Genomic DNA, 25,227 nt, shown 5'->3' with positions numbered 1-25,227 from the left:
CATTTTATTTACAGGAAAGCAGGGTTTTCCCACACAACATTTGTTTACTCCAGAAGAACATTAGATGTGAAACTGAAGAAGTGAACAATACTGAAATATTCATAGTCAGCCTAAGGCTGTTGAGTGATGCAATTTATATAATCAATTAAACAACTTTGCAAAGCCACTTTTTTTTTTTTTTTTCTTTTTTTTTTTTTAAATGTTTTCTTTCATGTTGTGCTGGAAAAAACCCTGCTGGGTCATCCTGTTGTGGAACAAATTACATTGTTGGATCCAATTGAGTTTGAGTGGCACATCAAACCTTTGAGTAGTCATCTTTGCAGAGGAACCTGGTGTCTTGAGTAGACATCTTGTCTCTTTATCTGATTCTCAGGAGGAGTTAGGACTCAATGCAGTCCAAGATACCACAACTTCAGGTGACACCCAGCTCACCTTTGAGGCAAAGAGATGCTTGAAGCTGATGTCTGAGGCAAGTAGCAATACATGGGCAAAGCTTTGTCATGTTCTAGCTTGTCATTTTGCGGGATTCTCTGTCAGCTAAAATTCACTGCCAGGAATCTCAACAAAATCAGGTGCTTCTTCTGAAGACGTGAAAACTGTTCTTGGGCTGTGTAGGCTAACAAAGCAATTTCTGTCAACTCATACTCAAAATTCTCAGATAGGGCACCACAGAAAAATGGCAGCAATGGCATTGCTTTCTTCTGAAACATGGCCGAAGCAGCAGCCACACTGGCAAATGCACTCAGTTGTGATGAGTGAGACATGCTCAAATGCATTGATTGTTTTTATGTAGCTCCAAATACCGCATCACCTACCTTCTCAAAGTTTGAAATCAAATTTATGTGCAAAATATTTAACACAACATTTATCTGGTTGAAGACAAAGAGCAAAAAAAAAAAAAAAAAACCCAGCCCAATATTGCACAGATTTGGACCTGTCTTTGGTGGGAAATGTGTTCTTATTTTGGTTCAAATAACTTTTTAAGATGCTGAGTGCACCAGTGAACTTTATACTGCTCTGCACTCTGGAATATTTCTGTCTGGGAGAAAGACACTGGACTACTGAGGAAATCACACACTTAGCTCCAGAGGTTTCAGCTTTGCCGTAACAGCCAATCTACTGTATGAGGCAGAGACCTGGCACCCATGTTTATGCATGCATTTGAACTTCAGGAGTTTGTGTGTATTTATTTTCAGTTAAATGGGAAGGGAGGGAACTGTTATGGCACTCAAGCAATGTGCCTCACACCAAGTTCTTGGGGCGGAGGGCAAAAATCCTCTCCTGACAAATGTAAAAGGGAGGTAGAGGGTCATACTGACTTCCTCACTGTTCAAATTGCCTTGGATATATTCTGATAAGTCTATGCTAAGTCTTAAAAAAACAGCTGCCAGGTATGTGCCAGTCTCTATACTTTACATGGGGATGCAAAATTAGACAGCAGTTAAAAATCGTGAGGTAGTTTTCTCCAGATTCTGAAGATGTGGTTTCAATCCACCATTGACTCAACTCTCTGGAATAATTTAATTTCAAGTTTATTCGGACACAGCATTGAAGCTTCATCTTCTGTAGTGTGTGCAACCTTTCAAAACATAACATATGCTCTCTAATAGATCTCATTATCTGTGAGAAGTTACAGATGTACCTGTATGCATGTATCACATATTTCACTTTCTGCTCTGCAGTGTTCCTTCATGATTTTAGTATTAATAATGTAGGCTAAAATAATTCATCCTTATACTCAGAACTGGATAAATAAAATGGTGTTCACTTATGGGCAGCCTTAAGTGCTTTGTGATGGTTTCACTGCAGATAATTTATGCTAATGATAATCTTTTAGGGCTGTTTTTTTAAACGCTATGCAGTACATTTTCCTACAGAATGTGGAACATCTCTTGCAATAAGAGACGTGCTCGATGCTTGTGGCCAGTTGGAGACAATCTGGGAAACAAATCCATCTCAGACTCCATTTAGAAATGCAAGTGATTATCTAGAGAATTTTAATGCTGACTTTTATAATTTACTTACAATTAGATATGGAAAGTACCTACAATATTTTCACTTAGAAAATGGAGTCAGCTTTTACAGGGTCAGAAAAGTGCCTAGAAAAAATGGTACATACAGTTGTCAACACCATCTTGTTCTGGGTAAAATGAAAGCTGCTAGAATGGCTGTGTTTCAAAGGAGAGGCTAAAAAATGGCTTATATTTGTCCTAATTTTTGTTGTTGGCTTATGTCATTATTTGAAACTACCATTAAAATAAATAAATAAATAAATAAAAAGAATTAATCCCATTTACCCCAAATGAGCTTTCTGTGCATCTGGAGTAATACATACCTGCAATTCTACCCTAGCTCTACATCTACAAGTGAATTAGAATCTCATAACTGCATGATATTCAGATCAGGCTGCATATCTTTACCAGATTAATTTCTAAATTCACTAGTGACTGTAGAGTAGATATGTGCCAAACCCAAACTAACAAAAAAAGGAGAAATTTACCTTAGGTGAAAACAGGAGAAGAAAACCAAACCTTCCTGGATGCTTGTAATGGAGATGTTTACATGCGGAGGTAATAGCAAGCTAAGAACGATATAAAATCCACTAGAAACATTGGTAATGAAAGTGCCATTTGCCAAAACTGGCAGCTGTTGCATGTATTCAGCTTACTGCTTTGCAAATCTGGGTGCTCTAGCTCCATCCCACCAGCTCTGCATCCTCAGAACCACAGTGACAGTATCACTTGTAACCTGTGTCACTCCTGCCTAGGCAGATATTAACTCACTAGACTAAAGATGTCACAGCTGGTAGAGGACTATTGTTCCTGAAGTTGAAAATGATGAATTTTTAATTACCTTGTTTATCATTATCATATAATTATGATTTTACTCTTTGAGGGAAGAAGGAATGTTTCTTAGCTCTCCAAACACCAAAACCTGTCACAAGCGACAGGATGAACTGAAACCTAAAAAAAAATAAGACCTACACATCTCTTGGGGCCGCCCAGTTTGTCTTCCTGTAGCTGTTTGATGTGTATTTGATGACAATCCATTCTCACAGATGGAGCAGTCTATATTGTGTACAGGGTCTGCCAGACTCATACCTCCCTAAGGGAGGGAGAATAGGAGGAGCATCAGAAGCACTACAGACTGCAGTGAGCATATCTCATGCAAAAGGCAGAAGAGAAGAAAAGAGGGACGTTTAGGAGAGGGAACAAGAAAATGCTGTTTGAGGAAGAAACAGTATAACCTGACACATACGTCAAGCTTTACACAAGCAACATGTCACGGCCTCCGGGAAGAAAGCAGGACAGCCACAAAATAGTAAGATGTTTTTGCTGTGTGCAACTGCAATTGTGCATGGAGAAGGAATGAGCTATTATTGTATTGATGTGTTTTGTACAGACTATTTCTGAACAGCTTGAAAGTACAGAAAGGATGGGGATGAGTTTTCCAGTATTAGAGCAGAGGCTTGCTGCCTGAAATACAATGTACTGTTCTTGTTGCTAGGATCAGAAGGGTGGTTCTTTTGTACCTCACTGGAGACAGTAAGTCTAGGGAGTCCTTGCCAGACATCCCTCATATTCTTAATTGCTTCTAGCCACAGCATTTGCCAAAAGTGAGGTGGTCCTCCAAGCTCTCAGATGAGGCTTTCTATACCTTAGATTACAATCAGAATGTGTCTCCACATCAGGAACAGTTGATCTAAATGTCCTATGGATTCGTTATAGCAGATATTATGTAAGGTGAGGCTTACTTTTGCTATAGATCGGGCAGTCAGTTAGGAAATCCTATGTACTACGAGTGTGTGTAGAAAGAAAATAATTCTTGTGGAGAACTTAGGGGCTTGTGATTGTTAAACACTGCAAGCACTAAGTTTCCTCAGAATTTCTATTGTTGAAAATTTATAACTATTTAGAAATATTTTACCACAAATAATCCTTCAGCCCCTTTGCCCACCCAGCCAACAAACAAACAAAACCAACAAGAACAAAAACCAACAACAGAGCAATGCATAAATAACAGTTTTGTGTCTTGAAGAGAAAATGTGCCTAGAGGTGTTATTGTGACACACCTGTATGGCAAACTAAAGAGATGAGGTTGCTGATAAGTAATTTTTTACAAAGTTACTGTCTTACTTAGCACTTGACTTTTCTTTTTTTTTTAAAAAAAAAAAAAAAAAGATCCTTAATACTGAAGATCTAAATAGGCTTAGAAAAACATGGACACAAAGTTTCTGCCATCTGGAGTATATTCGGAAGCAGAAGACTAAGTACTTTAGAGAGCATCAGTCAAAAATAGAAATGTCAGATGAGTTTATGTGCCTCTGTGTTTACATAGTCATTAAATTTAGTGCAAAATGAAATCTGTTTTGTGTTTGGATGTTCAATTCTACCCACATCTTTCTTCAGGAACCTAGACCCTCAGGGCTTTCTGGGTGGTTAATGATGAGTTTTGATGTATTAGGGCAGTGGAAAAATTCCAGAAGCCTCCAAGACATTATTGTAGCTATTCCTGAAAAGAGAAGAATTAGCGGATGGTGATGATAAAGGTCTCCACTGGGAAAAAAATAAATAAAGTAAACAACAACAACAACAACAACAACAACAACAAACGTTAGTTCATGGGAAAAAAAAGTCAAATAAAAAGATTATTTCTTCAATAGACTGAAAGAGTGGCTAATAATGTCAATTATGATGTTGTGCTGTGCTTATGATTCTCTAAGGCATTTTTCTTATTGCAACACTGACCTGTTGAGGCTAGAACAATACAGAATCTGTATAATGTCCACTTAATGCATTAAAAAATTGTTTATGAGAATTTGCCAAAGTGTGTAATGCTATTGTAAACAGGAGTTATCACCAAGGTGACCTTAAGATACGGTTCCACACTACTTGACATTTTGACAAGTGACATTAAAATGGAAACATTTATTAAACTTCAAGTTGTTGATGCAGTGGGAGCAGGAAAAGGTTTTTCTGCCAAGCAGTTCTTCCTGTTCCATTGTTTTCATTGGCATTTACTATTATTTTTTCCACTGACTATAAATAAAAAGCACTTCTTATATGCCCACATGCCGCAGGCTTGTGGCACCTTTATGGATTAATTTCTGTCCAAGAATTTAATTACAATCAACCTAATCTCTCAGACCTACAGACCAACTACTACTCCAACTAGATACAGTCAGTTCAGCAGTGTGCTATAGATGTGATCCTGTAGGATCATGACCTAGGGGAGAAGGGAAGATAACTTTATTCCAGATCTGTGAAAACTAAGGATCCCAGTGCTTCCAGTGCTTTCTATACTCCTTTGATAGGTGACTGGAATCCTTGTCCATCTCCATGGTCTTGCTCACGAGACAGAGCCATACCAACTACATCTTCTGTAGTGAGAAACTTAGACGCTGTCTTTTCATAATGGTTACCCATGCTTTAGCCAATCTTGCTAAATCATTCACACCAAGCACAGGACTTGTTTTGTTTAATGTTAGCCACCTAAATTTTAGGTGACTACTTTCAATTGCCTACTTTCTCATTACAAATTAAGGAGAGGAATGTTGTGAGGAGACAGGTAAACCAAATGTCAATCCAGTATACTCAGTTACCCTGTGGAGCCACTTTAAAAAGAGAATATTTGGCATGCCTTTACTGAGGAAAGCAAGCCATAGGCCAATATTTCATCTGACTTGGCTGTGAAACTCATTCCTGCCAATGTGATTTATATTTTCCTTTAAATTGCATTTACTTTTCAGAGCATCACATTGTTTTTCCTTCATTTTGCTGTTCATTTGAAAAAAAAAAAAAAAGTCACAATTTTCTGGTAGCAGCTGAGTGATGGAGCAGTTGATGTAATTGTTCTGCTGTTAACATCAACTGTAAGTAATGTCCAGCAGTGTGTTGGAAACAATTCAGATAATTTTGATGACAGTATGTTTAGTCACTCTGACCAGTCACAGAATCACAGAATTGTAGGGTCTGGAAGGGACCTCTAGAGATCATCTAGTCCAACCCCATTGCAAAAGCAGGCTCCCTAGACCAGGTTGTACAGGTAGGTGTCCAAGTGGGTCTTGAATATCTCCAGAGAAGGAGACTCCACAGCCACTCTAGGTAGCCTGCTCCAGTGCTCTATCACTCTTACTGTGAAGAAGTTCCTACACATATTTGCGAGGAAATTTCTATGCTTTGTGGCCATTTCCCCTTGTCCTATCTCCACACAATGCTGAAACAAGTTTGGCTCCATCCCTTTGCCTCCTGCATCTTAAATATTTATAGACATCGATCAGATCTCTCTCAGTCTTCTTTTCTCAAGGCTGAACAGACCCAGGTCTCTCAGCCTTTCTTGTGAGAGATGTGTTCCAGGCTCTTTATCATCTCTGTGGCCCTTTGCTGGACTTTTTCCAAGAGATTCCTCTCTTTTTTGTACTGAGGAGCCCAGAACCGGACATACCATTCCAGCCAGCACACCCATGCCAACCATATCTGCCTGCAGAGAAACTGCATAAGAAAATGATGGCCATAAATCTGGGCCAGAAAAGATTGCCTAAGTCTACTTTGGAAAAGGGGGCTAACTTGTTAAATGAAGGGGAAAACATAAATCTGTATATGTATCAAATATAGGTTGAAATTAATTTAGTTATGATGTTAGATAACTGATATTACATTTCCTAATGCAGATAAATCCTCTAAAAGAAATCACTGTTTCCAAATCTAGGTAATCAAATCTTTTTCAGAAATTATAGGCTTTTACCCTCTGTTTAACAGGATATGAAACTTCAAAAGCAGGCCACGTTAGCAGCGATGCCTATTTGCTTGCTTATATGTGATGGAAATATCATCACAATGAATCTGTCTGGGTATTTGGAGAGCTGGTATTGAGAATAAGTTAAAGTGGCTCTGTGTGGAGTCAGAAGTTGCATTCTGTCGTCCTTGTGGATCCCTTCCAACTTCGGGTGTTCTATGATTACATGTAAAGACTTGTAAAGAAGAAGAAATGTCAACAGTACTGATTCTTTTCTCTTTTGTTTAATGTTATTCTTTATACTTGTGCTGAATTATAGAAATTTTCCATTATCCATTATCCTATTATACTTTTTGTATTTGCTTATTTTTCGCACAGAAATCAGCTGATGATCTGAGTCAGACCAATTATATTTTTGTGGAAGAACTGCAATTTACTGTACACATTTTTTTTAATTATAAAAGGACTAATATCTTAATTCCTTGTATACTCTTCCTGCAAATAAATGCTTGTTGTTATGTTTGAATGGCATTTGACAACATTTATCAATCCAACATTTATATGTGCTGCAGAATGCAAAAATGTATCTGATGAAATTAGCTGTATCCCAACAAACGCTTTTTCTGACGAACAAAATCCCTGTACAGGCTCAAGTGATGATCAAGTCAGGCTCTGCCACGCTTAAATCACAGATATCTGTGATTACATGTCAGTGGACAGAAGCTTCTTTATTAACATAAATTGTATTTTTGCTTGCTTTTAATAGAGAAAAAAGGAAAAAAAAGTGAGGAATTTGATCATAATTTGTTTCATTTTCAATTTCTAACTTTATCTTGCAGAGCAGAGAACTTTTTGTTCTCACATATGGGGCTTTGGTAGCCCAGCTGTGTAAGGACTATGAAAAAGATGAAGATGTCAACAGCTGTTTAGACAAAATGTAAGTAGTGCGTTAAATTTTCAGCCTCGTTGATAAGGCAGTTTGACCACCTGTATATCATCATTCAGCTATATGTCTTCTGTCTTGTGGGTTCCAGCACTGTCAAGGATTATGGACAACGTGGGGGTAAGGTTAAGTATTCTGACAACAGGAATAATTTATTTGTGAATTATGGTGAGAAATTATCTTTAAATTTCAGAAGAAAAGCGTGAGGATTTTTTTGATTGTTTACATGTTCTTTGTTAACTCTTTGATAGCTAATTAATGAAACAGACTTCTAAATTTCATCTATTTCCGTGTACTAATTTTCAACTTCCATATTAACTCTTCTTTTCTACTCCTTCACATTCACATCATTTCAAACTACTCAAGCTTTTTACTTTTCACACGTGTTTCCAAGTTAACATAGAATCATAGGCTTGAATTGGAAGAAATCTAAAAGATCATTTAGTTTCAATCCCCTGCTGACAGGGCTGTTAGCCACTAAATCAGGCACCAGATCAGGTTGTCCAGGTCCTCATCCAACCTTGAACACATCCAGGGGTGGGACATCAGCAAGTCTCTGGCTGCCTGTTAAACAATGCATTTATGTATTCACTGTTCATACAGCCTTCCTTTGGCTTCCCCTTACCTAGGCTGCACTGTGGTTTTCCGACTTGGACACTAAAAAGTAGTCATACAGCAAGGTGTTAGAAATGTGTTTCAAGTCAATAGACAGCCTCCTTCTTTAGTCATTATACCCTTCCTCGAGGGTATAATTCAGATCTCTCAGTTGTGTGCTCTATTAGATTATGAATGCTTTACTCATAATCTAAAAGCTTACAACGAGGCCTTAGTCCAATAGTTGTCCATGGAAGTTAGCAAAAAATCATTGATCTGATAAAGAAAAGGAATTTATTCACAGACTGAAGAGACAGCATCCCTCAAATCGTAATTTGACTTTAATCCCTCATTCAGCTCTAACAGAAATCATACATTAAAAAAAGAAGAATAAACAAGCAAAGAAACAAAACCACAAAAGCAGACTTATTTCTGATGCTATAGTAGAAATTAGGAAAGGGTATTTTTGAAAGATGCAGAGATATGTATTGCTCCTCGTGGTTTTGTTCTAACACCTATTTCTACAAAATCTTTTTGTTTTTCTCATTAAACGGAAAGACTTGATAAAATATTGACAGGTTTCATTGCTGCAATATGAGCACTTTTACTACTGTGACAGTAGAAACAGCCCCGCTTTGGGAAGAAATATTGTAGAACAGCAAATCCATAACAGATGGGAAAAGTATTCTGATCTCTCCCTCTGTATAAATGCACATACACAATCTGTAGTGAGATGAAGGTTTTTCAGTGTATAGTTGCCAAGTAGCTGCTTGTGAATTTATTATGCTTGTAACTTTCCAAAGCTAATGCATAAAATTTGAAAATAGGCTTGTGCATCACTAATGTACACCTTGCTAACTGCTGATCACTTATTTGCCAACTTTATTGATATTGATACTTAAGTGATAAAAATTTCATCATTTTCTGATGCATAACATACTGCAATTTTGAACCTCATGCTGCCAAATCCACATTCTGTCTTGTCATCACATTGAACATCAGATCACTCTTTGGCTTCTTGGCAAAGATGTGTTACAAAAAAACAGTAAGAAGCTCCACTGACTGCAGCCTGCCTTGTTGAAGGTGTAAGGTCTCCAGCATATAGGAAGAAACTGAAAATATCCACATGCATGAACATGTGAAAACCCCTAAGATCATTTCTGAGTTTGTTCAGTTTTTTTTGTAACATTTTTGTCAATTGCATAAACTTTTGGTTTTGTTCCAAAAAATTATTAAAGTGATAATATTTATTATTCACTCTGTGTAACTACTGACTTCTGTTAACATGTAAGAGCTAGAAATGAATATTTTTTTAATGGAAAATTTCATTAACTTCTGTCCTTTTTTACCTAGTTTCTCTGAACTTGCAGTATTTTAAATACAAAATAAAGATAGGGTGCACTGAAACTGTATACTGAATATCCACTTCTGGATTAATTCTGCAATTATTAGATGAAGAGAGAAAACATGTTAGAGAAAAAAAGGGGATTGTGAAGGAAGGATGAAGACAGAGATTAAAGGATAAGAGGATAAAGGAAGTAGATATTTGCTGAAGTCCATGCCAATGCAGGCACAAGAGCTGTGACTGAAAGGGGCAATTGCTTTGTTCTTCTTCATAGGGGTGCTGTGAGATGAACTCTGAGGATTGTGCAGGAATGGAGAAATCCTGTCCTATGTTATCCTTTAGTGACAAAAATCAGCCTTCATTTGCGTATTATTTATGTATTTATATATATTACACTCACATATACAGTTTCTTATATATGTAAATACACATATGTGCATGAATATGTAGACAACATTCACATTATGCTTTGCTTGCTGGGGATATCATGCTTAAAGGAGCATAGTTCCTCATACAACTACATGAACTACATCCTACTGTGCTGTAAAATACGGCAGAAAGAAGAATCCAGACTACAAAATCTGATGTCCTTAAAGCCATTCATTTAGAAGTATGCTTTATTATTATTATTATTTTTCTAATGGAGAAAGCACATGAAACATATTCAGAGGATGATAGGTGGGAAAGCTATCCCGTTTTGAATGTTAACTCTCTTTGTTCTCTTCTTAGGGGATACGGCATTGGCATAAGGCTGATAGATGATTTTTTAGCTCACTCAGATGTAAAACGGTGTCGCAGTTATTCTGAAACGGCAGACATGATTGCACAGGTAATTAAGACTTATGTTCTTTAGAGCTTTGTTATCCTCAGTTGTCTTAGCTTTTCCTTCTCCATAAGTTTGCTCCAGAACAATGTTACTTACATTTTTTGCTATATGAGAATTGTATTATCCCTACAGTCAAACCCACGCTTCACTTGAGTGAAATATAGCTTTTATCTACAATTTCACTTCACAGAATCACAGAATCACAGAATTGTAGGGGTTGGAAGGGACCTCCAGAGATCATCGAGTCCAACCCCCCTGCCAAAGCAGGTTCCCTACAGTAGGTCGCACACGTAGGCATCCAGGCAGGTCTTGAAAGTACTTAAGCTAGTAGCTCACAGAGTTTCTTCTTGAGAGAAGATAGCAGTCCCCAAAGCGCCAAAACATAGCACAAAAATTGTGATGCTGAATGAGATAAGAATTTTGCAGTTGGTTATGATAATGGCAAGTTTGCTACTGGGTCATCAGAACTACTGAACTGATTCATGTCGGTAGTAGCACTGTATCTGAGTTGAGGACAGAGATGTCACCAAAATCCAGATACAAAGCTCTCAAAACCAAATGATAATTTAGAAAGCTGACATTGCTTTATTGCAGCTCTGGGTACCTGGGGATCTCTTTTCTGGCATGTGTACACAGGAGCTAAAGCACACTTATTACATACATTCAACATATCAGTATTCAGACACTTGCCATGAAGATCCCACCCATTCCAAGTATTCCGATACATATGTTAATACATTGCAAAAACTTGCAACATCTGGTTTCAGTACTTCAGTCAGCAGACGGTGTTTATCCCAGCCAGCAAAGGCAGGGTGTAAATATGCATTCTGCTTATTGTTACCCACATTATTCTGTAGCATGCATAACAGACTCTCTAAACCCTTTTATCCTGTCCTTGCCCAGACTCTCTTATCTTTTCTTTTTTAAGCACACTTATCTTGTCTGCTACGAAGTTTTACACAAAGGAAGCCTATCCTTTCTGTTCTTTACATGCCAACTAAATTGTCTTTGGTATCAGAGACTGTGGGATACAAGCTGTGAGAGGTTGCTGATCCCTAACCTTAACTGACCTTAAAGTCATTCATTAAGCAATAGCTTAATATAAGCTTATATAAGTTTAGAAGCTAATATTAAGTCCTTCTATGAATCCAATCTTTTCTACTAGCCTATAAGGTGTTTTCCATTAGAACAGTGTAATGTTTTCTTTTGTTTGCTGCTGCTTAAGCTGATTTCTTCTGCTCTTTCCACAGAATCTGATGAACAACAACAAAAAAATCAGTTTTACTAGCTTCAAACTGTATATTTCCCTCAATTTTTATTTTCTAGGAACTTATATGGGTCAATCAACTCATAACACTTCTTAAAATTTGGTATTCTTATTCTTGCCACATGAACCACTCAGCATATCCATAGTTTGCTCAGATGTTTTTTAACCGTAGAATGGTAATATTATGAAGAAGCTGATGAATTTTCTGCAAAATAAAGACTCAACGGCAGGAGAGTCACAGATCTAATGATAAAACAAGCAAACAAACACACCAGTATAGGTACTTCTACCTTCTGATGGAAATTTCCCTCTTATTGAGTAACCTTTCACACTACTGGCAGACAAGAAGATATAGGAGAAAACTGCGTAGTAATAGGGAGGTTTCTTAAGATACAGCTTTGACACTAGGGTAAGTCCTGGGGAAGCTTGAAGAGAAACCCGTAGGATGTCTTGCCCTCCTATAATGCAGAGTCACTGCAAAGGAGGTGGTAGTTCACAGAAATGGAGTTGGCTCAGACCTAAACATGCTCAGATCACTGGTCATGGTTCCTTTTGCCTTTAATGATTTTCAGTGTTGTCAGTGAAGATATGCCTGAGCTTTCCCAGTCAGAAAAATTAATCCCCCTTTATAATGAAGAACTGTTAGCTCAATGGTCATTTGCTGAAGTGGGGAGAGCATGAACTAATTGAACTGAGATTCATTTCCACTGACTTGTTTTGGGAGATGGAAGTATGTCTGACATACTTGTTGAGAATAATTGAATGTTACCGTCAGCTAAATGTGATGTTGAATGCAGAGCTGTGAAACACCAGGCTGTCTACACAGTGAACATGTGCATGCTAGTAGCTTAGACATTTCTTATATCAAAGTGCATTTGGATAGTACTCGGTGGTATGTGATTCTGCTCACATTCGTGTGAAACCATGACACAACATGTCAGAAATACCTAAGTTACCTCTGTAATGGAGGGAGAGAATTTGTATTATCATTCCAGAATGCTTGTTTTATGGGAACTGACAGCTATGACAGAAATATAGGACACCTCTGCTGTTCTAATACGACTGTAAAATTAGTTCACTGTACATGCACACATGCATAACATACACACACACCAGATGTGCCAAAGTTTAAAGCAAAAGCAGGTGACATTACTAAAAGCCAGTTACCTAGTGGAATTTAGGGGACACTAAATTTTGTCCTGAAGTAAAGTGTGTCTTGGAGTCTCAAATGAAGATGATATACAACAAAGGTCATTTCTAGGCAAAGCTGAGCCAGAGTAAAGGATTCATTGGAGGTTGAATGAAAAATGTAGGGCAAGCAACATTACAATCATAATGCCAAAACATGCTGTCATTAGAAGAATGATGCCAGCCTGCAAAATCACATTTTTGTTCACTTTTATTTCTTTCTTTATCTGGAGCATGTTCTTTGTTGCCTCTGCGTGTTCATATACATGGTAGATATCTGGTTTGCTGATTCTTGCATTTCCTTGTTGCTTCCTTTTGTAAATTGCTGTAGCATAACTGAATCATCATTGTCCAGTACAGGAGATTCGGAAACAAAATATGGTGAGAAATTAAGGAAAAATACACTGTTACCCTTTTGGTACTTCAAAGGATGCTTATTTTGCTCAGAAAGATTGGAACAAACTTTAAAGCTCAAAGTCTCCTGAAAATTTATTTTTAGCAAACTGAAAGAGGAGTTCTGTGGAAAGAGTATATCCCTTCTGAGGCAAAAGAGGAGATGGAAAATACACATTTATTTGGCAAAACATTTTTGAACCAACAATCAAGTGCATTTGTCTGACACTCATACCAGCAAAACACTTGCAAGTGATCCAGAAAATAACTGTTAAAGTTGCTGGTTCAAAATTGCATAGCTTTTTACATGTTCTCTTTAAGTCTTCAGTAATGGCAAGGAAAAAAATGCTGAAATATTTAACTCCACTAATTCTTGAGAATGAATGTGTAGGGTAAAAACAGTTAAAAGGTTAAAGTAAGGTTAAGCAGTTAAAGTACTTAAAACCAAACTTTTGTAAATATAGCTGCTATCCTGCAGTCCTTTGAAGAAAAAAGAAGTCTGTAAGGTCACATCATGGGTATTCACTGCATAAAGTTTCCAAGAGATGAAACAAAAGAGAAAGCATACAGTGAGGAATACAAAGCCAGCCTGCCATACTAGTCAATAAATAGTGAAGGAAAGGTACACCTAAAGCATTCATTTTCTGTGACTAGGGGCTTGAAGCTTTGTACAGTGATTCAGACTGCAGAATCTGGGATTTAGTGTTATTTTATGCAGGACTGGAGGAAGGCCAACATGGGTTGGCAGTCAACCAAACTAAGTCTTTCCACATGAATTCACATGGTCCTCATTGGCTCCTTGTATTGATGCTGTGACTTTGCATAAACCAAACAGGCCACCTAAAGCCAGTCTTTATGCTCACTGGCAAATTGGAATTGAGGAATAATACTAAGAGCAAAGCTCAGCTGAAGATGTAACATCTAACACTGGATTCAGAATTTGTGTCTAAGTATAACTGAGGGTAACTTTTGAAACAGGGATGATAATTTTTCTCTATAATCATATAAAGTTTGCCTCATCCTTTCTCAGAACTCTAGCATCACTGATGTCTTTGAAAAAAGATGTAAAGAGTAAAGAACTCGATGTTCAGATCTGATCTAGGAATTATGTCACCTCCTATGGCACAGGGCCACCAGGGCTGTGACTCCAACCATGTCATCCTCCAAAGCCAGAACTGTAGAGAAATAGATGAGATTCCCTTTCCCACTGGAGTCGTGCTGCACAAGACCACTCTATATTGGCAAATGAATAGCAGAATGACTTGGATTGAAAGAGTTATGAAAGATCATGTAGTTTTAGTCCCCTGCAACCCCATTGCCATGGGCATGGCTGCCAGCCACCAGATCAGGCTGCCCAGGCCCCCATCCAACCTGGTCTTGAACACCTCCAGGGACAGAGCATCCACAGCTTCTCTGGGCAACCTGTGCCAGTACCTCACCAATCTCTGAATAAAAAAATTTCTTTATAACGTTTAACCTAAATCTTCTCTCTTTTAGTTTAAAGACATTCCCCCTTCTCCCGTCACTTTTATATATGGTAAAAAGTCAGTCTCCCTCCTGATTATAAGCTCACTTTAAGTACCGGAAGGCCTCAATGAAGTCTCCTCAGCACAAGATACCATTGCTTTTTTCAGTTTTCAAGGGCATACTAATGACTTATGTCCAGCTTTTCATCTATCAGGATCCCCAAGTCCTGCTCTCAATGAGATCTCACAGTCTGCACACATAACAAGGATCCAAGTTGCAATCCAAGTGCAATACCTTGCACTTTGCACTATGCCAGCAAAAATTACTTTGGTTGTCTTTTCCCTTCTAAGTAGATCAATTAATGTTCTTGATTAATCTTTTTGATATGTCATCTGATTTTATGGTTTTGGTTTTTAAGAGTGTGTTATCACTTACTTCGCAACACTACTTATGCATACAAGGCTTTGTAGAGTTGTAGGGAGGAGTCTCCAATAGTATTAGGAGTAGGGAAGTTAGTGGCCTCCTAACTGCTTTTCATAGCTCTACACTGCTTCTGTGCACTATCAAAATTTGACTGAGCTTTAGCCATGCTGCTGAAGAAAGATGGGCTGCAGTATGAGAACCTGAAAAAAGGTTGGGGTACACTTTAAATGCTGACTGCATAAATTCCTTGTTTAATGTTAAGTACATATAAGCCCAAAGAGTCACATTTTCAAAAGACAGTTCTGCTTGTTTTTCTTCATATGGGTTCAGTGATGATGAACATATAGGCTCATAGATGACGAGCCGATATATTCATCTAAACATATATTCTTTTTAATTTTATTTCATTTCATACAGATGACAATGAGGCAAATTTATAAATGTAGCTCTTGAAATGGTTTATTTATTTCACTTCGCTCAATTTTGGAGTCCCAAAGAAAGACTGAGAGGCCTTTGTTCTACCACAAGGGAAGCTGCACATGGTAGTTTTAAAGGAACTTCTCTCCAGTCAGAGCCTGGCTACAAAAAAACCCACCAAAAACAAAGAACAAAATAAACAAAAAACCCCACCTAATTTCCTATATATTTCTTGAATTACTTATGTATGCACATAAATTACTTGTACTACTGAGACATTTAAAAAATTTGCACTATATAGTTTTCAATTTTGCCTTAATTTTGTGCTCTATTGCACTGCAAACCAGCCACTGGATTTGCACAGTTTCCATGTAAGTTGTCTTTTATACCAGAAATTATAACAATAGAATTTTGAAAGATTTGTCATACCTTAACTCAAAGCCCAGGTGAAACTAAATCAAAAGCATGTGAGGGCCTAGCACATTCAACTAGTCTTGTTCTTGTTCTTCTGGTGTAAGCAAGACTTAGAATTTGAGCAGCAGATAGCAGAAAAAGAGGTAAGACAAATGAATTGAGAAAAGTGGGTTCTCACTGATGGGAAGAAGTGAGTAAAATGAGGTACAGAATTTGGAATAGAAAAAGACCAGATGCTGTCTGTTTATTTGTGGACTCATTTGACAGGCATCAGACTTAATGCAAAATCTAAGTTTTCTGAGAGAAAATGTCTTTTTTTTTTTTTTTTTTTTTTTTTGTCACTTTTTTGGATAATATTGAAAATGATCTTCTGTGGTGGCTGCTGAACTTTAATTCGGTGACAGTGTTGATATAAAACAGCTTTTTGTAATAGCTGATTTAGGAATGGAGTTAAATTTGCCAAAATCAGATTCTAGCTGGAAAAATAGGTCAAACTGTATTTTATTTTTGTCTGTTTTGATAGAAGTATTCCAAGAACCACATGGCAATTGCATTAAATCAGAGACATTTTGGAAATACAGCAGAGCTAGAATAACACAGCCCTGGAAACAAAGTTCAGTGAGGTACTGAGGCTCCAACCAGGCATATGTTGTAGTACTGAGGATTCAGCAGATATACTTCCAAGGTAGAGACCATGCTATGAGGCACAGAGAAAAAAGGGAATGCAGAAGAAGCAGCCCCCTGCAGCTGGCTGGCCAAAACCACCAGATCTTTCATGCCATAGGGCTGTTAAGTGCAGCCGGTTCTCAGCAGACCAGGATAGAGGACTGAGAGCTGCAGCCAGCATCTCCTCACACTCTTAATACCAATCACCTATGAGCATGCAGCAAAGTGCTCCGCTTCCACCTCCTGTGGAAGAAAAGATTGTCCAAACTGGAGGTGGGACTACTTGGTCCTCTTACCTTTCCCTCCTCTTCTGCACATGCTTTAAATTTTGTGTCCCAGATCTTACTGAACAGTAGAGAACTCATTGTTATGTCAACCCAGCTTGTTTCTTATATTCACATATCAGTTCGTTAATCTACTTAGTGCACTCCCCGCTTCTTCCTTGCTTGCTCTGGGTTTCTGTGGTGTTGGTGAGGTGAACAGACAGCTTTGGGAAGTGAAATTTAGCAGAACAGTAGAAATAATTTTTCATTCAGTAGGCATGAAGTAGAAGCCTGCATTTGATTCTTTTGGAAGGACTGAAAGAAGTTTTGTCTCTCCTTTTAAACTGCGTATAATAAAGACCTTCATCTTCTGCAGGATATAAATCCTACAGGATCAGTAGGAGACTGATTGCATGAATGTCAGAAGAAAATAAGTAAAGAGAACAAATCAAAGGGAATCATAGAATCATAGAATAGCTTACGTTAGAAGGGATCTTAAAGATCATCTAGTTCCAACCCCCTTCCATTACACAAATAAAGCTTAGTTTGTGAACAGTTTTCTGAGTGAGAAAACTCAGAAGACCTACGATATGGGCTTGTACAAACAGCATCCTTCCTGTCTGCTGTAATCACACATTCCATTACATACTCAGAGCTTCGTTCATACTCTGGTTGTTTCCTGCCATTAATTTACTGAAGTGAAAGGCTGTGATTCTGTGATAAGCTGCAGGTCTGTCTTACTCTTGCCAGACATGCCTGCTATTGTGACTTTCATTTTGGCAGGCTTGCCTCTAGGCTTTTAGCTGTAGCACATACACTGAGGTGAGTAACACGGTCTAAGTCTGCTGCAAAGTGTAGAAGCTGGGATAAAAAAAAAAGCAGTAAAACTTTTTCTCAACGATCACAAGATCTTCTGAATATGCAGAAAAAAATCTAAGCAGATAGTGGAATTATCTACATTAAAAAAGTAATGGTCTGTAAATGCAGGTAGATTTTTGTTTTCTTCTTAAGAAACACAGTGTGTATGTGAAGAGCTGGGTGGTATATATTGTTTTGTTGATAAGAGCCTGATTAAGAGCCAAAACTATGATTCTTTGCAGACTCAGAGAGACTGGCAGTAAAATTGTGCATAAAAGCCCACCAGGCTTTCATTCCAGGGAGAGGAACTTGGCAGAAAAGTGATGCCTCCTTTATATAGCATCTGCAAAGGCTCAGACACCCTATGTTGTACGTGTTGTACAATTATACATATGTGAGATGAAGCAAAAGTCTTTGGAGTGAGAGGCCTTATCCACAGCAGGGACTGTGCCCCACCTGCCTAGCCTGCTTGCATCTCTGGCTCCAGATACATTCTACATTTCCTATGATGTCAAAAAAATATAAAAATTAGCCCTCTGCAAAAGTATTTTCTCATCTTAAAACATGGAACTTTCTTCTAAGCCCTCTGCCACATGCTGGCTGCAGGTCTAGTATTCATTGATGGTTCTATGCAGCATCAGAAACGCCCTTCAAAATTATTGGTACCTAAAATTTTGACTGTAAGATTTGTCCCAGTAATTACCTGGCATCTCACTGTTAAGTGAAATCACTACTCTATGTTCCCCACAGACATCCCAGGGATAAGGAGGACCAGTTATCAAGGAGACCATCTGTGGTGTTCTATGTGTAACAGGAGACCAAAGATACTGAGATGCCCCAAGTAGCCAAATGTCTCTGTGCCTCAAAACCTCCTGTAACTGGAGATGATCTGGTAGCAAAACTTTTACTTTCAGTGGACTGTCAGAAAGCAACACACTTCTATTATATTACACAACCATTTCAAATTGCATTGCTTTATAATACCCTTTTGATTTATATAGAACAGGTGTGCTATAGCACCTTTTACATAGGATATGTCCAGACACTCTCAAAAGTCATTAGGCAATCCTTCTTGCTGTTGTTACTTGATACAAAGCCAATGATATCAGCATGGCACGAGGCTGAAGTACTAGTGAATACTGCAGTCTTTTCACTGTTGTAGAAAAGTAATTTCATTTCATAAAACAAAAAAATGCAAGTATGAAACTGGGAGGGAATGTGATCATGAATAAAAGGGCCACTGTGAAAAAAAATACAGATAAAAGAAGCTAGAAGTATGCTATATTAGCACAGCAGAGAAAGGCTGAAGTTATATGTGATCTATGGTATTTCCCTTCTGTCTAAGAGGTCATATGTTGTCTCTCTTTCCTCACTGACTTCTTTCTGCCCTTCTTCAACTAGCCTGTGAATTGTGCTATAATGCTGTTTGCTACTGCTGAAAGTGTAGAGCTGGGAAGCATCTTCCCATGCCTGAAAAGCTGGCAGGGGCATAACTTCTGGCTTTCTTTTCTCAAAGAAACACTTCAGGTTTCGCTCGCTCAGCTTGGTGGCATACAGCTGGAAGGTCTGCTCCAGTTGCTCCTTCTCCTTCTCAGCATACACCTTCCAGAACATCAGCTGGAGATGGCTGATTTTCAACTGGCAGCTGGCACAGCAAGTGGTTAGCAGGGAGAAAAGAGCCATAGCCACTATCACACACCAACCTAAAATCTGGGAAAACAAAAGAAAAAGACCTCAGGTTAAAGTCAAAACACTAAGAATGTTTGTCCATATGTTTTTAAAATATTGTTTTTCAGAAGCCCTTCACTCTTTTGCAATTTGGAGAATGAACCTATCTGTTCCCATGTTATACCCTGAGTCATTGGTCTTTCACTGTTTCCTGTGGTGCATACAACTTCAAGTCTTAAGACCCATTTGTTTTTTCTTTCTAGAACTCTCAGTTAAATTGCTTTTCCTGTACTGTAGTCTTTGCCTGCATTCTGGTCCTATTTGCCTGAGGAAATGAAAATAAAAACAGCACTTGGGTAGGAAACAGTTCCAGATGAATACAGTCATCTAACAAAGACTTACAGGCTCCACAGAATGCTTCCTGACATATGCTGACTATCGTCTTTCCATCATTTTCTATAGCACTTTTTTCCCTTTCCTTCATTTTGGCTTTTCATCTCTAAGTTTCTTTACATTACAAGACAATGAAAACAACTGTAATGCACAAGTATAGCAGAATGTAATCTCAGCCTTGCATTCTCTGGTTTTATTTTAGTGTTTCTTTCTTCTTCCAAGCAGTACAAAAAGATGCTTTCATCTGGCATCATAAACTTGAGAAATGCAAACAGAAACAAGTTATCTAGACAGTGAGTCACAAATCTAATTTTTTGGTATTTTTGTACTGCTAACGATCTAGATTTCCTTACGGTATATATAATGATATAAAAATAGGAGATGATTGTTATATGGATTTGCAGTGTAAATAACCCATCAGATAGGGTGACATCTGTTGATTTGGTTTCCTAAACCAAAGACCAGTGCTGGTTTTTTTTCTTCAGAGCTCTCTTCTTTCAGAAAGACAGCTTTAAACTATCTGACTTTACTAATCCTTACTACAGTGGAATCCTCCCCCAACCTTGAGACAGGTCATCATTCAAACTGAATTAAAATAATACCAATTACTGAATTTGGCAGGGCTGCATCATAAGAAAACTTTATGTTAAGCCAATGGTTTTATTTTAGCACCTTCCATAGATGATTCACAGCAGTATTACAAACTTTAATATCCTCCCACTTGTTTTTCTTACCTGGGAGTGTGCCTGCAGTGTTAGCTTGAGTTCCTCACTCTCTGAAAAGGGCATGGTGCTTTTGCCACAGGACACCTTGTGCAGCTCCTCAAAGCACTTCACAGATTTGTTGTGGCAAATTGCATCTAAGTAGGCAGGATTTCTCAAGCCACTCATGGCACATTCATAAAAAGTCCCGTTGAGCAAAGCCACAGAAAGCCACATCACTGGGGCTACCAGGGCATTTAATGTGATTTGTCCAAAGATAATGAAGAAATGGCAGATATTCCCTTTGGGGAATATTTTTCTGGGGTTCACCCAGCAGCCTGTGAAGAGCTTCCAGGTCTTATTATTCAGGAAATATCCAAAAACAAGTAAAACAAAAGCTGGGGAGAAAAGAAAAACCAAACCATACTTGAAGTTTTCATTGCTGCAGGGGCATCTGAAAGCAACAAGAGAAAATGCACGTTCACTTCCCAGTGTCAGCAGAGCCATAAAGCTGTAGCCAATAGCAGTTCTTCGGTTTATAAAGAATTTCAGGATTGTTCGGAAACCTTCCATGTCCGATACTCACCAAAGAGGTAAAAAAAAAAAAAAACAACAACACTTATCCTCAACTGGAGCAGCTTGTGGCTGTGTGTTACGGGAGAGCTCTCCACAGACAGAACAACTGCTGTGAACCTGGTGCCTCAGCACCGCCTGGTTCGCACAGTGATCTCACTAAAAATGCATGCATATGGGACCTCTCCACCAGCAGAGCAGATGCTGCATATTTAAAGTAATACTAACCAGTAGAGGCAGAGAAGCAAACCCCACCCTGTTATCAAATACATCCTACTAGTTTTACTCTTTCTTCTTTTGTTTCAGTTGTAGCTTTGTTTATTTATTTATTTGTTTGTTTGTTTTGGCTGCATATGGAGAACTGAGTAAACTCACTCACAAGTTGCAGGAGTTCCTGAGCAGCGATTATCAAAGTTGCTGGCAATGTAGGGCAACACAGAGGCCAGTATAGAGCTAATGGCCCCAGAAGAGCATAACGACACTGAGCGAAAGCATGAGGGATTACAATACAACTGTTTTTTTATGGGGCTGTAAATGCAGGAACATCAAAGAGAGAACAAGCAGCCTTACAGTGTACTTCTCTGGAGTATCACATAGCTCCAAATTTGTGAATACAATGGAACACAAAAGAGACAAATCTAGTATGATCTCAAGACTACTTGTTCCTTACCCCTACTTTCCTGGAGCAAAACTAGTATGTAGGATGTTGCATCCTAAAGTTTCTGCTCTGGTTTGTGCCCATCAGATTCAAGTGGCTGACTATCCTCCTTTTGCAGGTGGCTTTCAAAATGTACTTGGGGGTCACCCCCAGTGTGAACTGCAGTAGTGCTGCAGGAAATGAATTCTCCTTAATCCTGGACAAAAACCCATTAGTGGACTTTGTGGAGGAGCTGCCAGTGGAACGAGCATCCCTTTGCTATTGCAACCTCCTCTGTGGAGTGATTCGAGGTGCCTTGGAAATGGTAAGGAAGCACACATCCATTTTCTCCATTTTTTGTTCATGTGGAGAGGTGCAGGAATGCTACACATCTTGCTCAAGGAAGCTTACTAGTATTAAATTTCTTTCAGATTTAATGTCTAAACTGTAATTGAAAGGGTCAGGCTGATCCTGAGATAAAGAAGCACACAGGCTGGCTCGCTAAGCACAGTCTCAGCTGGGCTCCTTTGAGGGCTTGTGGGAAAAGGACCAAGCTGACAAAGAACAGGGGGAGCCAAGGTCCTGTTCTGGGCTTGTCATCTGCTCCTCAATCCTATTTCGGTTTTTCTGCATAGATTTTACTGTTAAAAGCATCCCTGATTCTTTCCATCCTTGATGTACGAGGATCAATAAAATTTTCTCATGTCACAGCAATACAACTGCAGCATCATGCGAAAGAGAGAATGTGGATGCAGAGAACTTAAAAACCAAATAATCAGAACTATACTGGATGACATTCCAAATCATTTAAGGCTTTTACAAAAGAACACGCAAAGGCCATAATCTGAATGTCACTGAGCTGTAGAGCTTCTGTCTCATTTTCTGGAAGATAACATTTGGGCTGCATTGTTTTTTTAATGAGTATCTGATTTGTCATATGTCTTACGTTTCAAGAAAGTAAAAGTTGTGTAAGTATTATTTCTATAAATCAGTCTCAGAATCATAACGTGTGATACATATATGATATCTGACCAATTAACAAGAGTGTTAATAACTTAAGTATGTGATCAGGAAATTTTGTGATCACAAAATCAAGTACACATCTTCAGTTCTCGGAACAAAGCAAAGCACTAGACTGATGATTAACATATGCTATTTCTAGTATGTAGGCTTTCTTTCTATTAATTTGGTTTGGAAATATATTTTTTAAAATTTGGAAATCTGTTTTTTACAAAACTTGCAAAAGGGGGTCCCCTTGTGGTAAGAGAGAGATAAGAATACTGTTAACCAGAGGAAGGAGATGAACTGAGTGCTTCTTTGCTTCTTCCTAGGTTCACTTGGCAGCAGAAGTGACCTTTCTGCAAGACAAGCTGAAGGGTGATGCTGTGACAGAAATAGGAATTACGTTTTTAAGGAAGGCTGAAGACAAGAAAGCAAAAAAGAAATAAATGAAAGAAATATTGAGATAAACCTTTGTTATGTGATGTTCTAGACCTTTTGTTTCTGAAGATGAAATGCAGGGTAGAAATGTTTCCTTGATTCATCTGCACCACTCAGATGTTGGTAGGGTGAAGAAATCTAGAAAGCAGAGCTGAGGTCAGAGTAAAAATCTTAATCCTCATGGCACAGGTATGAGTACAAGAGATCAACATGTCTTTGCTCTTGCTTTTCACATAACCATACTCTTGAACAAAATGGATGCTTTATTTCAGTATTCAGAGCATGCTGGGTGCAAAATATTCATTCAGACACCTAATGTTTTCAGTGTTTTCAGGTGAACATGACTTTATTTTTCCTTCTTTTTGGGGGGGGAGAGGGGAAGTGAAGTTTAAAAGCATGATTGGTAAGATATGCTTTGTTTCCCTGTCTGATTGTAGTTAAGAATAATAAATCCTACAATATGCAGTTTCTCACTGTGAGGTGTCTGCTTTGGTATGCAATGGTTTGCCACTCACTCACTGTCCTTTACACTGGACATCCTTCTGCCTTTCATTGAATCACAGAACCATAGAATCATAGAATCCTTAGAGTTGGAAAGAACCTTTCAAGGTCACAAATCCGCAGCAATGAACAAGGACACCACAGCTAGATCAGGTTGCCCAGGGTCTGATCTAGCCTCTACTTGAAAGTCACCAGGGATGGGACATCAACCACATCTCTGGGCAACCTGTTCCAGTGCCTCACCACCCTCACCTAAAGTAAAAGTAAAAGATCTTTTCCTTATATCCAACCTAAATCTACCCTCTTTATGCTTGAAGCCATTTCCCCTTGTTCTGTCACCACAGACTCTGCTAAAGAGTCTGTCCCCTTCTTTCCTGTATCTCCTCTTTAGATACTGAAAGGCCACTATCAGGTCACTTCACAGCCTTCTCTTCTCCAGGCTAAACAGCCCCAGCTCTCTCAGCCTGTCCTCATAGGAAAGGTGTTCCATCCCTTGGACCATTTTTGTGGCCCTCTTCTGGATGCGCTCCAACATGTCTGTATCTCTCCTGTACTGAGGACCCCACATCTGGATGCAGTACTCCAGGTGGGGCCTCACCAGCACAGAGTAGAGGAGCAGGACCTGCTGGCCACGGATGCAGCCTGGGATACAATTGGCCTTCTGGGCTGTGAGGGCACATTCCTGGTTCATGTCCAGCTTGCCATCCACCAGTACTCCCAGGTATTTTTGGCTCAATCCTTTAATCCTCCAGGCTGCATTGGTAGTGAAGGTTGTTTAGAAGTGTTCCAGCTGAGCTGGAGTGCCTTGTGTGAGTGTCAAGTGCTCAAGTGAACTCAGAGATATCAGTGTCAGATTTTCCTTTGATTGACAGACAGGTACAATCTCACGGCAACAGCTTTTAGACATCTCTCTTTTAGATGTGGGGAAGTTCTGAAGGTTGCTGCTGAAGAGGAGGGTGGCATCATCCTACAGATGTGTTTGGGAGTAGAAAATGGCAAAAGCCCAACTGGTACATCTGAGAGGATGAACACAATTCCAGACAGCATTTTCACTGGACTTTCTCATCGGGGTAGAAAAAAGGCATAACCTTTCTCCAGATGCTTTCAGTTTACCCTGAACAATTTTACTGCGTCTCTATGGCAAAGCCTGGCTCCACCGAGTCAAGAAACATCTTGCTGCTAATTTCAGGGCCATTGTTACCTTCCAATTTACAATACTCCAGAGCAGATTTATTATCCCCTAGATATCAGTGAACAATTGAGTTCTTTAATAGGAGAGGTGAACTGAAACATTTTAAGCATAATTGTGCTTCCTGGAGGTACAAATAACAAATTGAACACTTGTTACTGTCATGACCCAACTCCAAACTACCCTGGGAAACACAGTTGTTGCAAGGTTTGGGATACCTTTTGAGTACATGAAGGTGAAATGATACCAATCAGTTAAACGTTTATTCAGTTAAAATGATACCAGTCAGTTAAATGTTATTACATATTGTATGTAATCACATAGTA

The 25,227-nt window shown here is 38.7% G+C and overlaps 2 protein-coding genes across 2 annotated transcripts; one reads left to right on the top strand and one right to left on the bottom strand.

Moving 5' to 3' along the window:
- Positions 1-3,187: 3,187 nt before the first annotated feature.
- Positions 3,188-23,584, top strand: TRAPPC3L (trafficking protein particle complex subunit 3L). The gene is made up of 5 exons (XM_042895337.1): positions 3,188-3,321; positions 7,575-7,672; positions 10,347-10,446; positions 21,911-22,096; positions 23,103-23,584. The coding sequence occupies exons 1-5, from the start codon at positions 3,280-3,282 to the stop codon at positions 23,217-23,219; spliced, it is 543 nt and encodes a 180-aa protein (XP_042751271.1). The 5' UTR covers positions 3,188-3,279; the 3' UTR covers positions 23,220-23,584.
- On the bottom strand, positions 18,774-21,297 carry LOC122194348 (calcium homeostasis modulator protein 5-like). Its single transcript, XM_042895336.1, has 2 exons — positions 20,595-21,297; positions 18,774-19,509 (listed from the first exon to the last, which is right to left on the bottom strand). The coding sequence occupies exons 1-2, from the start codon at positions 21,132-21,134 to the stop codon at positions 19,120-19,122; spliced, it is 930 nt and encodes a 309-aa protein (XP_042751270.1). The 5' UTR covers positions 21,135-21,297; the 3' UTR covers positions 18,774-19,119.
- Positions 23,585-25,227: the final 1,643 nt, after the last annotated feature.

This window comes from Lagopus leucura, unplaced genomic scaffold (assembly GCF_019238085.1).
Source record: "Lagopus leucura isolate 7727_CA_CO unplaced genomic scaffold, USGS_WTPT01 Super-Scaffold_73, whole genome shotgun sequence".
NCBI classification, from domain to species: domain Eukaryota; kingdom Metazoa; phylum Chordata; class Aves; order Galliformes; family Phasianidae; genus Lagopus; species Lagopus leucura.
This window is presented reverse-complemented; position numbering and strand designations above follow the sequence as displayed.

Coding starts and splice junctions, on each gene's coding strand:
- TRAPPC3L (XM_042895337.1), top strand. CDS start 3,280: ATGTCACGGCCTCCGGGAAGAAAGCAGGACAGCCACAAAATA. Junction 7,673..10,346: donor AACAGCTGTTTAGACAAAAT/GTAAGTAGTGCG, acceptor TTCTCTTCTTAG/GGGATACGGCATTGGCATAA. Junction 10,447..21,910: donor CGGCAGACATGATTGCACAG/GTAATTAAGACT, acceptor CTCCTTTTGCAG/GTGGCTTTCAAAATGTACTT.
- LOC122194348 (XM_042895336.1), bottom strand. CDS start 21,134: ATGGAAGGTTTCCGAACAATCCTGAAATTCTTTATAAACCGAAGAACT. Junction 19,510..20,594: donor CACTGCAGGCACACTCCCAG/GTAAGAAAAACA, acceptor TTGTTTTCCCAG/ATTTTAGGTTGGTGTGTGAT.